Source organism: Aplidium turbinatum, chromosome 3 (genome assembly GCF_918807975.1).
Source record: "Aplidium turbinatum chromosome 3, kaAplTurb1.1, whole genome shotgun sequence".
Lineage (NCBI taxonomy): Eukaryota > Metazoa > Chordata > Ascidiacea > Aplousobranchia > Polyclinidae > Aplidium > Aplidium turbinatum.
The window spans coordinates 25,569,474-25,583,753 of record NC_137474.1 but is presented as its reverse complement, the minus strand read 5'-3'; the positions used below and the strand labels follow the sequence as shown (position 1 = coordinate 25,583,753).

At 40.5% G+C, this 14,280-nt stretch overlaps 1 protein-coding gene across 1 annotated transcript in view; it reads left to right on the top strand.

Annotated features, from left to right (window-relative positions):
- The window catches only part of LOC145766195 (DNA-directed RNA polymerase II subunit RPB2), a 71,004-nt gene that overhangs the window by 43,677 nt on the left and 13,047 nt on the right, over nt 1-14,280 (top strand). Inside the window, exons 14-16 of the mRNA XM_082577858.1 lie at nt 1,657-1,805; nt 2,711-2,997; nt 4,026-4,247. Coding sequence (XP_082433984.1) covers nt 1,657-1,805; nt 2,711-2,997; nt 4,026-4,247 — 658 coding nt within the window. The remainder of the gene's footprint in view (nt 1-1,656; nt 1,806-2,710; nt 2,998-4,025; nt 4,248-14,280) is intronic.

Genomic DNA, 14,280 nt, shown 5'->3' with positions numbered 1-14,280 from the left:
CTCGCGCTACCGCTACTTCTTCCGCTACTTTTGTCTAAAATGACACTAGGAAACACTCAAGTCCCTAGTGATGCAAAAATGACCTTGAAAACGAATATTATCATTCGTTTACGCTGTCATTTTAACGTCGTTATAGAAAACACATTCTAAGGGAAATTTATTGTTACGCATCTTTCAAAAACATGAGCATTTCAAAATGAGAGTCACTAAGTCCTGCCCGCTTTCGCTTAAGCACATCTTTTCCAACAGAGAAAAGTCTCTCCACCGCAGCACTGGAAGGAATGGGGGTGTTGTATTTAATGAACAGGCATGTTTTAACTCGGTATTCGAAAAGCTCAAGGACTTGCTCTTGTTTGAAAAAAAGTCGTCCACAATTGCTGTTTCCTTCTGCACCGACGTTTCACGGGATGGCGCAAACACTCCAAAAAATACATCCTCGGAGCCATGACTTGTGTTGGTGTCACTCTTCTCGGTATTAACCTGTCTTGAGTCTTCCGCAACAGTCGAATTACATCTGTCTTGACTTTTTCTCGCAGTGCGTCAGCATCATCCGTGGAAACTTAGTGCAGAAATTGTAGCCACGACGTCTTGAAGGAGGGATGAAGACATAATGCCATAACGCATTTCATGTAGTTGAAGCACTTGTTAATCGTTTCTTCACCCCTTCAAGGACTTTCACTTTCAACTCCTCACAGGTCACAAGATCACTGATCTCGGTCAACTTCTCGCAAATTGTTATGGTTAGAAGCAAGACTCCGTAATATGCCTTGGACTCGCCATGAAAAATGTCTAAAGCCTGGCAGATAGGCTTCATCACACGGAGATATTCGCCGAAGAAGTTGACGTCAGCTAGAAAAGACCGAAACTTTGCAACCAAGCCGATTATATAGCTACTTGACCACGCCAGTATTGCAAAAAAAAACAAGCATTTTTTTCAATTTAAATTAAAAAGTAGCGGGTAGCGGGAATGCGACTGAAAAAAAGTAGCGCCTCTCCCACTACCGCTACTTTGAAAAAAAATAGCGCTGCTACTGCAGCCGCTACTCCAGCTAAAAAGTAGCGCCGCTACCGCTACTTTTACCAAAAAAGTAGCGCCGCTACTGCCCACCTCTGTATTTGGTCAATTAAGCAATGCTGAATGTTGGGAACATTTACGCCAATAGTTGTAGTAATGCTTTATCTTGTGAGCGTCATCATATTAAAAGTCCAAAGCTACACATTTACATTAACTTAATGTTCTACCTTCTTACCAAAGGAAGCTTTGACGTTTTTGTCTATTTGACAAGTGATAGATAGGGTTTGTTGTATGAATGGTACAAGTCCATTCACTCATTCAGTATGAGATACATAGCATCATCAGAATGAAACAACATCAGACAGGAAACAGCAAAATACTAAACAATCATTGAGTCTGCTGTTTCCCGTGTCCATAACATGTGCAAAGCATCGGCAGAGTACATTCAAATTGATCGTGTGGTTGCGAAAATTTAATATTGTTACATTTGCAGTATTGCTGACCTAGCATCTGTGTCAAATTTTTTATTTTTCTTTGTCACTTGTTGACCTCATGAGTTTGGCGGTGCTTGTGCACTGGATCAGTTGCCACTTCATTGCTTGTTGAGTGTAATCAAACTTCAATGCAATGTTACTCTGCAGGTCGGTGTTTTACCGCTCCTACAAAGATTCTGAAAACAAGAGCGCCTATGATCAAGAGGAGACGTTTGAGAGACCAGAGAGGTCGACATGCACTGGGATGCGGCATGCCATTTATGACAAGCTGGATTCTGACGGTCTGGTGTCTCCAGGTAACGTTATTCCATGTCCTTCAAGCACCGCTGTGCCTGGTCAATGCAAACTCGCGAGCCAACTCTTGTACAAAAAGCATCACTCACCTCGTCATCATCTGATCAGAAGTGGTTTGCGGCAGCAGTAGACAATGATTGCTATTGCCACAAACATTGCAGTCCCATCTCTGGGCGTGGTGTGGGAGAGACAACAAAACATGCACATTAGGGTGGGTCGAAATTTGGACTTTTTTTCCGATTTTATTGCTGCAAACTTTCTTTCTTGCGAATAGTCATAAAAAGACATTCCTGAAAGTTCTTGAAAGTCATGATGTTTATGTTTGGAAAGTACATCAATTCATTATCAAATAACTTAGAAATGAAGCATGTAGGATTATCAGTTTTATCGATATTTGCAAATTACTGTTTTATGACGCCATTGATGACGTCATCATTTTTCGGAGTCAGTACAGAATGAATTGGATTCTCCTAATTATATTGAATCTGTTGACGCATGAATCATCTTTTTACAATAAGAATTAAGTAAGTTATGACGTTTTCAAATCTCGTGAAACGACTCCTTATTAAAAACAATGCATTTTCAAGCCTCGAAAAAATCGCTTCAAGTGCCTTTATAAATCGCGATTTTTACAAATGAAGACGATGTCCGATCAAGCTCAAACTTTCAGGAATGTCGTTTTATGACTATTTGCAAGAAAGAAAGTTTGCAGCAATGAAATCGATGAAAAAGTCCAAATTTCGACCCACCCTAATGCACATAGGATGCCAATAATTTGGTTTCATTGTGTGCTGCTGCAACATGTCTATGATGCTTCACAATTATCTTTGCTCTGTTGGCTCGGTTTTACACAAACTCGAATGTGATTTTTCCTTTGTATTGTTCTTATTGATGACTGTGTTGCCAGGGACCCGAGTGTCTGGAGATGACGTCATTATCGGTAAGACTGTGCTCCTTCCTGAGGTGGATGATGATCTTCAAGGAGCCACTAATAAGTTTCAAAAGCGAGATGTCTCTACCTTCCTCCGTAGCAGCGAGACTGGCATTGTGGACCAGGTAATGGTCAGCATCAATCAAGATGGATACAAATTCACCAAGATCCGTGTGCGGTCCGTCCGCATCCCTCAGATTGGTGACAAGTTTGCTAGCCGTCATGGACAGAAAGGAACATGCGGGATCACTTACCGCGCAGAGGTGAGTCCTGTCACTGATGCCTTGTTACTTCTTGATGTGATGAAGGTTTATCCAGCGCTGACCATGGTTGGTGGTGTCTGACAAATTTGATTGTTTTGTTGCTTATATAGAACTTTTTACGCTACTCGCGTTAGTGCATGAAAACCTTATCTTGTCTTCATCCAAGCATGGGGCCACCTTGATCTCATCTTCATTTATGAATTGAAGTTACAATCTAAATGCCTCGAAACGGAATCAACTAATAAGTGTGCTTCCAAGACATTTCGGTATCAATTAGCAAGAATGTCATTGGCTTTAATGCTAGTACTCGACAAAACTGGTTAACTGTCAGTTGTGTTGTTTTATTACTGGATATTAGTTTACTGTGACTGGATGCTTGCATCCCACTCCAACGGACTGCCTTCCCATGCTTGCAGGCATTCAACCTGCTGAGCTTTGCCGTAAAGGAGCCATGATTTCCCTTGCTTGTCGCGCACTGGACCCCGACCACCTCCTCCACAGTACATTCCAGCACCTACCTGGAGAACAGTAGCGACTGAATCAAGACGGCCATTTGTGCCCGCCGCACGACAGCTTCTGAACAACGTTGAAGATCTTGGAATAAGTGTGGCACACTGGACGAACTACACATGGAACACAGAGTGGCAAAACAACACCTCCCGACTCCGTGATTTCCTACCCGACGTCGATCCCCACCCTCCGGGAATGTCCTTCGCAAGACTTGCGTGGGTCCGGCTTAACCGCCTACGAACCGGCGTCGGTCGCTTTCGTTCTGACATGTTCAGATGGGGCCTGGCTCCCTCACCGGGATGCGAGTGTGGTGCCGCAGACCAGACAGTAGACCATGTCGTCCATGACTGCCCAATCCATCAACCACCACATGGAACGCTTGGACTGAAGGCCCTGGATGATGAGACTGTCGAGTGGCTGAAGACCTCATGCCCAAACATATAGTCCGAAAGAAAGCTATGCGACGAAGAAGAAGAAGTTTAAGCATAATGATATTCTTCATGATGACGTGTTTGCAGGACATGCCGTTCACATGTGAAGGAGTGCAGCCTGATCTCATAGTGAACCCTCACGCCATCCCGTCCAGAATGACCATCGGCCATTTGATCGAGTGTCTCCAGGGGAAGGTATCGTCGAACAAAGGTGAAATAGGAGACGCCACCCCTTTCAACGACACAGTGAACGTGCAAAAGATATCCAACCTTCTTCATGAGTATGGATACCAGCAAAGAGGCAACGAGGTGATGACTTATGCGTTGAAATTCATTTTGTGCCATCTGATGTGTTGTGTTTGGTACCTGAACACACATAAATAAGGGGAGGGGCTAATTATTTTAATTTCAACTTTAGCCCTGATTTTAAGATACAACAGTATATTTTATGACTTCTGGTATAACTTTTTTGACATTTTTTGTAAAATTGCCTTATATTGCATGAACGTCATTTTTTGTTTATGGCATTTAAAGTTCAAATATTGTTTACTACTGTATGATACTAAAACGTTGAAAAGGCTGCAAGATAGCCGTAAACAGTTTGTTTGGGTCTTGGTTTCATCTTAAAACACAGTAAACTAGTCATTTTGATTTGTACGCATGACTACACGCATGCACAAAAGCATACTGAAAATGCAGATATTTTGTATTGAGGAAATAAAGAGTAGGCTACCACATTAAATTGATCCAAAGGAATACTGGTATCACAGCTTTTACCACACACTAATAACTTTGTCAGTATTTGTCATTTCCAACGGTATAGCACAGCTTTTACCACACACCAATTACTTTGTCAGTATGTATCATTTTTATAAACGCATAACTTTAAACCTTCTTCTTTGATAAGATAGATATACTGTATTGTAGTTTCATTTTTTCACTATTTTTGAAATAAAAAATGCTTGGGGTCTAATCAGATCGGATTTCGGTCACATACAGCCGATCCAAAATATTTCTTCGATCTGACGGCTTTTAGAGAGTGCGCTGTCCCCCAAGTTTTAAAAAGTGAAGTATGGAAATATTTACAGGATGTATGCGATATCTTGTTAACGGAAAATGATAGGAAGACGTGTATGGTGTCAACTTGTGCGGAATGGCCAACTTCCTATCTGCCCTTAATATATTTTACTACCCTATCTGCTACGGAAAAAAAGTTAATTGCAAAAAACTGTTGTTTTTTTTCGTATTTTTGATGTTTTGTTCCCAGTTGTGCAGAAGCAAAACGCTTTCCAGTAACTACAATGGCAACAAGTTATAGAGAGCAACAAACCTAATGTGCTATGGCATAGGATACAAGTGTGAATCAAATTTTATACAACAATGGGAGCCCCCCTTCCTTTCAGGATTGGTTTGGCATAGACTACTGTCATCTCCTATCGCACAATGTCTCTCATATGTTGTAAACTTTTCAGCATAAGCTACTAACACAAAGCAATTAAACAGAAGCTGAAATTGACGTGTCTGTGCAAGTCAGGAGTCATACACCATGTGAGCTCAAAAGAAAAACATAAATTCAACAATAGTTATTACTTTCTAAAACCTAAAGTATTTTTCGAGTACATGTAAAGCAAAAATTAAATAACTTTTGACTCTTTTATTTAATCTCGGTCTATAAAGATAATGTCTAAAACGACATTGTTGAAAGCAAACAACGTACAGTGGCCACTGGCCAATGTTTCGATCTTCCGATCCCTTCAGCATAGTAAAATGAAAGTAGAGAGTTGTATTGAAGTTTTAATGTTACAACTTCAAACAACTGTATTTACCATCAATGTTTAGCGTTACCATGTTAATAAATTAAATATATCTCGATGCTCGATTTTATATTTTTAGGCCTAAATTTTATAGGCCATGAATGAAAATTTTAATAAAAGAAAAGCTATTGTAGAGTACTTCAAATCGGGCAAGACAAGGAGTGATATTTGCAAGGACTTAAAAATTAACAGAATGTTGGTCTGAAGAACTCTCAAAAGGCACAAAGAAACTGGAAATGTCAAAAATCGACCTTGCCAAGGTCGCCCTTGAAGCGCCAGAACTTCAAAATTGATAAAAGCAACCAGAGAAAAGGTGCGAAGAAATCCCAAGAGATCCATTCAAAAACTGGCAAAGGAGGCGAACGTGGCCTATGGAACCATGTTCACAGTTCTCAAGAAGGATTTGAAGATGACTCCATTCAAAGTAGTAGTAGTAGTCCAGTTTTAGTCCGGTGATGTCCCCGTTGTCGAGGGTGGCCGGATTCACCTCCAAGTGCCGCAGTCGCCTTCACACCCTGCCTTCACATCGATCTGTCTAACGCGTCCTCTCTTGTCAAGCCCACCTTGCTGCTTTCCTCTTCTACTTGCCTTTTCCACGTTTTCTTGGGTCTTTCTTGTTTTTTACCACCCTCTACTTGCAACTCCAGCGCTCTTCTCAAAAGATCATCTTCATCCCTTTTCAAAACATGCCCATACCACCTTACATAGGCGCCGACTTTTATTTTTGCACGAGGTGGTGGATAGCACAATATGGCAACCTAAAAACTTTCAAACTGCATGTTTTTGTTTGATTTTTACTAAGCGTGTTTCGTAGATGCAATTGTTTTTCACACCTGATTTGTAGCTCGATAATTTACAAAGCAACTTTAAAACAAAGCACAGGAGGTATCGTGAATTTGATTGTTACGTCGCTGCTCTGACACTTAACATTCGGCAAAAGTATTTTTACGAACAGCAGCTCTGTCAATCCAACTGTTAATCAACTAGTCAAGTTGTAACCGTGAAGCTTCAGCTTGATAAACATTTAAAATTAGGACGTGGTTCAATCGCTGTTGCGTCATGGTAGATCGCAAGTAGGTTAAAATTAAAAAAAAAAGATTTTTGAGGGAGGCAATGGAAAGATCGTATTTTATTGATTAATAAATCTCATTATAAACCTAACAAATGTAACAATGACTTATGACAAGTAACAAATAAAACGATCACAACAACAACAAGGAAAAAACTCGTAGCCACGTGTTGCGTAATCTTTCACGTAGCTTGCTTGATGTTACGCGAGTAATCGAGTATCATGCTTGTGACAAAAACAATCATTTTCTTCACAATACTGTATTGGTTCACTTCTTGCTTTACGCTGACTTGAAGCGAAAACCAAAGATCAAAAAAAGATTTAAAACGTCCGTTCAAATTACATTTATTTGCAGTAAGTAATGTAACCTAAACGAGGTGGCTGCCACCCCGCCACAGCGGTTACAGGGTGGCGTGGCCACCCTGTATCCCCGTAAGTTGGCGCCAGTGCCACCTTACTCCGTTCACTTTCGCCAACTTATCAACATTCTCATTCAACCCAACCAAGTTCATAAGTTCTTCAGTATTTTATTTGTCCATCAGCTTCACACCACACATTACTCTCACCATCGCTCAGTTCGTCTTAAAATTGGCAATTCGTTTTCCCGTAAACACCATGTCTCACTTCCGCACAGCATTGCAGATCTCACACAACTAGTATAAATTCTTCCTCTCATTTTCAACGGAAATCTTATGTACCACGTAACAACTCTCGACACTCTCTGAATTTCACCCAACTAAACCTTACTCTTGCAGTCACTGCCGCTTCACAACCACCACTGGCATTCAATCTATCTCCTAGATAGCAAAAGGCTTTCACTGATTCAACTTCATCATTCAGCTTTTCAACATGACCAACCATTCCTTCTTCATTCTTCAATCTTCTTGCATCTTTCACATTCAAAACCATCTACGGATCTGCATGCCCCTCTCTTCATCTTTGCACATCTTCCATACACCCATTTTCTGCATTTCGTACACTTAACAGAATTTGCCATCACTCTTCTTCCACATACACCACATGGGTCAATTTTGCTCATTGTTATTTCCCCTTCCGTTCCACTTAGTACCCCCTTTGGCTTTTTGATATTCACACATACCTCTACATTGAAGCGTTTCCTTCTACTTCTCATTATATATCAAACACATAAAGAAACAATTGACAAATGCCAATACCATTGAGAAATGTCTCTGCCAAACCTTGTGTTTAGCGATGAGAAGAAATTTGATGTCCAGCATCATTTTAACAGTCAGAATGATCGTGTTTGGTCAAGAGATGGTGACATGGAACCCCGGGTAGTCACTCGTAGACAAGGGACGGCATCAGTGGTGGTGTGGGCACTGGGCAGCAGTCAACGAATCAGGAAGCAGTCCATTGATATTTGTGGACCAAGGAGTAAAATTGAACCAAGAAAATTACCGAAATGATATTCTTGAGGGTTCATTGTTGCCTTGGGCAAAGAAACACTTCAGAAAAACGTAATTGGTCATTCCAACAAGATACTGCCTCTTCACATGGAGCTAAGAGAACCCAAAACTGGCTTTCAGCCAATGTGCCATTCTTCTTTTCTAAGGAAGAATAGCCTCCTTCATCCCTAGACCCGAACCTCCTAGACCTAGACTTTGGCATCTGGTCTTACCTGGAGGGCAAGGTTTCGACCAAACACCACCAAAGCTTAAAAGCGCTAAAGGCTAATCTGAAAAAGAATATAACAAAATACCTCAAAGAGTTATTCAGAACTCTTGCAGGTCCTTTTCGAAACGTCTCCTACTTGTTATCGACGCAAATGGCGGACACATTGAGTAAAACTTGTTTTTCCTTAATATTAATTTTTTGACAATAATATTATATGTTTATTACTGTTGGTACTGCTATTTTGCATTCATCAAATGCTGGCATTTGCACAACAATCTAACCTCTTAGTGTTATTAATTAAATAAGAATCGATTTCGCTATAGTAATAGCATCTTCAGCTAGCACATGTAAAAAAGAAAATTTGAAAAATACGTAAAATGAACAAATAAAGCAAACTCCGATGTTATCAACACGCATAAAAATTATATTTTAAATAGATGGTTACATAATATTAAAATCAAAACCTGCAAGCCTAAATCTTAACTGGTGTTCTCCCACGATTTCCAACAATATACTGGTACAAAACTCAAGAAATACATTAACCTTATCCATCTAGTAAATTACAACAGTTTTAGAAGGCGAATACAAAGAAAAACGCAATTTAATTTCAGTCCATTGCCATAAGCTTACATAGACAAAGCGTCAAAAATGAATAAGTGTGAATGGGCATAGTTGAAGAATCTATACCACAGGGGTCGGAGGTTGCTGATGACATGGATGACGACATATTACTGTTGTATTTAAAAAAATTGTCCACCATTTGTTAAATACAGTTGTTTGAAGTTGTAACATTGATGACCCTGTGTGTTTGCAGAAAAATTATTTGTTGTGAATAACTGCCATTGCAGGCATATAGATTTGGTCAACAACAGCCATGTGAGCTATCTAGTACTGTATCGTATAGTTACAATTTAACTAAATCTTGTTTGCATTCATTTTGCAACTTTTCTGATTCTAGTAGCTAAAATGTTGTGCTTTCACCAGATTTGTAGCATTTACCAGCCCCAATATCTCTGTTGGTTAGCGCGTGACTTCATGAACGAAGAAGCTTCAAGATCAAGCGGCACTGGTTCAACTGTCATGGTGTGGCTTGAGCAACGCATTCTAAGGACTCTCCATTCAGCGGTACCTAATGGATGGAATAATTTTCCGGCAACAACATTTCAACAATCGGAAGCTTCACACTCTCGCTGTCAATCTCTGAAACCAGCCCTGCGTCGAAAGCCTAGCTACAAGTATGCAAAACTACCAGGAATAACTTGTCAAGGCTTTGTCAGTCCGAGGATAAAGATGCAAAATCTGAACAATGTGAACATTATCTGTGCTAATAGTAGCCTACACACAAATGTACATTCAACTGCCAACCATGCAAATTTTATTTGTATTGGCTTTTCCATCTTTTCAATTTGCTGTTTATATTGTACAGGGTGTTTCAAAAATTTGACATCATTTGAGACTTAAATATCTTAAAAAGTATGTACTCTAAGCCCAGGAATATATAAAAAAGGGGATACAAAGACTTTTAATACGTCTGACAGTAGAAGGGCTTCTGTTTATTGTAAATAATCTCTGTTTACCGTAAAATGACAATTGGCACCGATAGTGGTTCAATAAATCTTGTTCTGATAACCTGCCTTGCGCTATTAGCATCAGGCCTGGATACTCACTGCATGCTCGGAATGGTTACTTGTTAATTCAACTACCCGTATAGTTGCTTTACGTCTAGCCTACTGCAAAGGCTTTGTTAAGAAAAATAGCTTACTGGTAACTTTTTAACTCTTTCCAAACAAGTATTCTTTAAATATACTCTATGTACCGTTTACTAACTGTCTTTGGTAGCTGACTGTACCACAAAACTTTCTGCAATTTAGAAAAGAATCTCATGTTTCACGCGCTACAAACTACAGCCCTGTTAGTGTCATAAGAATAAGGCAATCACTATTAGCCTTTGCATCCCCTTGTATAGATATCCCTGTCCAAGCCAACGATACTTGAAAGATACAACGGTAAACATATTAAATTTCATGTCAAATTGTCAAATCAAATTGTCATTTGCACGCTATCAATGGTACAACACATGTGTTCTCGGTTTTCAAAAATGTTCGCAAATTTTCAATGTGTGCTCTGCCAGCAACACGGCACACGTCAAGGCGGTAATCAAGTTCGTCCTAATCTCGTTTCAGCATGTCTTCTGTAACAGTCTCCAACCTAGTAGTGATTCTCTGCTTCAGTTCTACTAGGTTTGCCTGCAGAGGGGGCACGTACACTAAACCTTTCACATACTTAATCTTAATTCCTAAATCACAACTGACTAGTTTTGGACCTGGATTGAAGCTCCATCGTCAGTCTTGACTTTATTGACTTCTTGCTGAACTGTTGCCAGTGTGTCAGACAAAGCAACATCCTCCAAAGTGGTTTCACTCACCTGCTACAAGAAACGAATAGATTTCCTCTGACTCTTCTACTAGTGATGCAAATTCAGGATTTGCCTCTAATGTTTCAGACACAATTAAGTGGTTGAAACATTTATCTGTAAGCAGGTGCCCTTTATCTCGGAATGCTCTTTATCTCGGAATGCTTTTTGGACAGCTTTTCCTGTCATGTGTACTACAGTATTTTCTCCGTGGACAGTGGACACTCTCTAGGATGTTTGTGAGCCCAGCACCTTTCATCAGTGTGCCAATAGCTCCAAGAACATTCATGAATGTGTAGAAACATCCTAGTAGAAGGATGACACCTTTCAAAGGACTGTTCTGTGGTTCATTGAGGATAATCTCAGCTGCTTTTCAGTTCAATAATTGGCCACAGGTAATCACTGGTGAGATATTGTGCTTGCTTGCCAAGTTGTAGATCAAATTCAAGGTCGATAATATGCATGTCTTATCTCCTGAATACAAATCTCTCATTGGTAGGCTAAGTATTCTACAGATGACTTTTCCGGATGTTCCTTTCCTCTATGCTACATGTGCATCATGCCCTGCCAGTTTGGAGTTGATTGTTTGTAGCTCAAAGCCAGTTCCCAGAAGATGTCAACTTTCATGTCAACAGCTAAGGATGTTGGTAGTTGCTTGAACTTAACACTATGGCATTCATGCTTGGCAACGCAATACTGTTTTATGTCAACTGGGGTGTTCTCTGTGACGTTGAGTTCTGAAAGCTTTGGTAATGATACGTTTTGTGTTCCGTGCCGGAGTAAGAGCAGTTATCATTCCCATTCCGTGGAAGGTTCCTTTGCCATCTACAGTACTGTATTGTAATAATAATTATTGTGGTTAGGGGTGTTCAATTTCGATTATTTCAATATTCGAAATTCAATTTATTTTCGATTTCCGAATTTCGATTTCGAATATCACAACTATTCACCAAACTACAAAATGTGATTTTATTAAAAGAAACGTCATGAAAATTCGCTAGAAAACGCGAAAAAAAGCCATGAAAATTTGCGAAAAATAACACAAAATAACGTCTACAGCTCCAGGGCCAGGCCCAAGTTGGTGTTTATGAACACAAGCTGATCGACATGGTCACCCGTCAGTCGGGATCTCAGCTTCGTGACGGTCAGGCCAGCTGTTGAAAACGATCGCTCCGCTGGAGCCGAGGTCGCTGGGATCCCAAACACTTCAAGTTCATTTTCACAGCGAGCGATTCACTGCCGCGACATTTCACTGCAGAGTGCAGAGGTTTCGACTCGAAAACGACATCGAGTATGTTTGCAAGCGCATAAAGCTAAACGCACGCTCCGTCTACGTAAGCAAATTATGTTGTTTTTGGGTGCATTCAACATCTGATGACATTGAATCAACACAAAATGGTAGATTTTTGCTATGTCCCAGGAAGCAAAATCAGTCATTTTTACATTGATTCAACGTCTGCCGACATTAAATCAATGTAAAAATGACAGATTTTGTTGTCTGGTGTTGGATTGTAGCATCGCAACTCGTTCTAGTGATTATTTATCGCGAAGCTGTTGCGGTTTGCATTCAAAAAGTGTTTTTTGCTTCCCATCGCTAGTTCATCTATTGTTTTATGTATCAATACAGCATAAAAATTTGCCCCCACACAGAAATATGCGCAGGCCCGTAGCCAGTCAGGGGTCAAGGGGGGCCTCCCCCCTGAAAAAAATTTCGCCCCACCTTGGTAAAGTCTCAACATTCTCGGGCAACAGCTACAATGATAATGATTTTGCCCATTTAATTTTTTTCGCCTCCCCCCCTAAAAAAAGACCCCCCCCCTTGCTCTGTGGTCTGGCCACCCCTTGCTCTGCGGTCTGGCTACGGCCCTGCCCCCACTGCTTAGGTGCCTATGGATTCGGTAAAAAATGGATAAAACTGCGACAAAGCTCAGCCTACACTTTCTGCTATTGCACAACCTAGCTATCTTCATTCTTGAGAGAAATTTGGCATTAAAAATGCCAACCTGGCATCCCTGGTGCAGGACTGGCCGTTGGACCCGCGAGAGCGTGTGATAGTTACGTGATCGACGATGCGCATGCGTCAAAGTCTTTTTTCGCTTGCAAAATGCGACAAGACAGATTTCGCGCTGCTTGCGTTACTTTCAACCGCGTTCAGCCGAAAGGGCGGCTATAATTTCGAATATGTCCGATAGGAAAAACGAATTTCGAATATCACCTTAATCGAAATCGAATCGAAAATCGAAATTGAACACACCTAATTGTGGTCAACATTGTCGCCTGCAAAATGCACACTTGTAAATGCAGCATTCTTCTCTAATCGCAAAACTTCCTTATACGAGGAACAGAAACCGATTGCAGAGAGCGTTTCTACAATCAACTTAGAACGATGAATATGATGTGCCTGTACACCGAGACTAACCTGCAGGGGTGCAAGAACAGCGCGTGGTCGTGCTGCCTGAATTACTGCTTGTCCAATATTTGCATCTTTGCGCGGCTTATTTTGACCTACTAATTGTAAATCTAGTAATGTGTGAAGTGTTTCAGGAATGTAGTTTAGAGCAGATTCAAGCTTTAACATCTCAATAGATAGATACTCATCAGAAGTGGATGGGACATTTATCTTGATGTCACTTCCAATTAGCCTTGCTGCAGTCTTGGTGATTGATTTCTTCTGTGCTTCTTCATATTCCTCTTTACCATGGCTTTTGAAGTATGATCTAAGGATCTGCGATGTCTTTTCGCTCGTTGTCATAATGTCATGGACACCTTCATCTTAAGCAATACATATTGAGTCTCCGTAATGCTCCATCAATTTCTGTTTGAGATACTGATTTCCGTGGGGGATTGACTCTTTGTTTGTAAGGAACTCTTTCATCTTGTTACACAGGTCAGAGATAGTAAGTTTTTCCTCATCATTAGCTTCCAGGTAGAAGCACATTTCTAAGAAAGCGTGTTCCTGATCTTGATTTCTTGGTCGTCCAGACTTTCTTCGTTTTCTTGGAGGTCAGCTACGATTGTTTTGGGGCACATCATTATCTGTCCGGAAATTTATACTACAGGAACGGTGGTATATACAATCTGCTGCATGAAGATCTCCGCAGAAATATTCAATTCGACCTTTAACAGTTGTACTTGTAGCCCAATTATCGGAACAATTATCACAACATTTTAATATGCTTTCTGCAAATGTGTCGGTCTTCACATTGCTGTAGTCTGAACTTTCTGGCTGGATAGTAACTCCACAGAAAAAGCAATCAGTCTTGTCATTAAACAGACCTTTAGCATCTCTATAGTAGGCCTACTCTTCTTAGCTGGACTGATTGGAAGGTTGGCACTCAGTTTTCTTTCAATTTGCTGTGGGTTTGTGTAACGTTTACTGCAATCTGTGTGCACCTTATCTCCAGCCTCAAC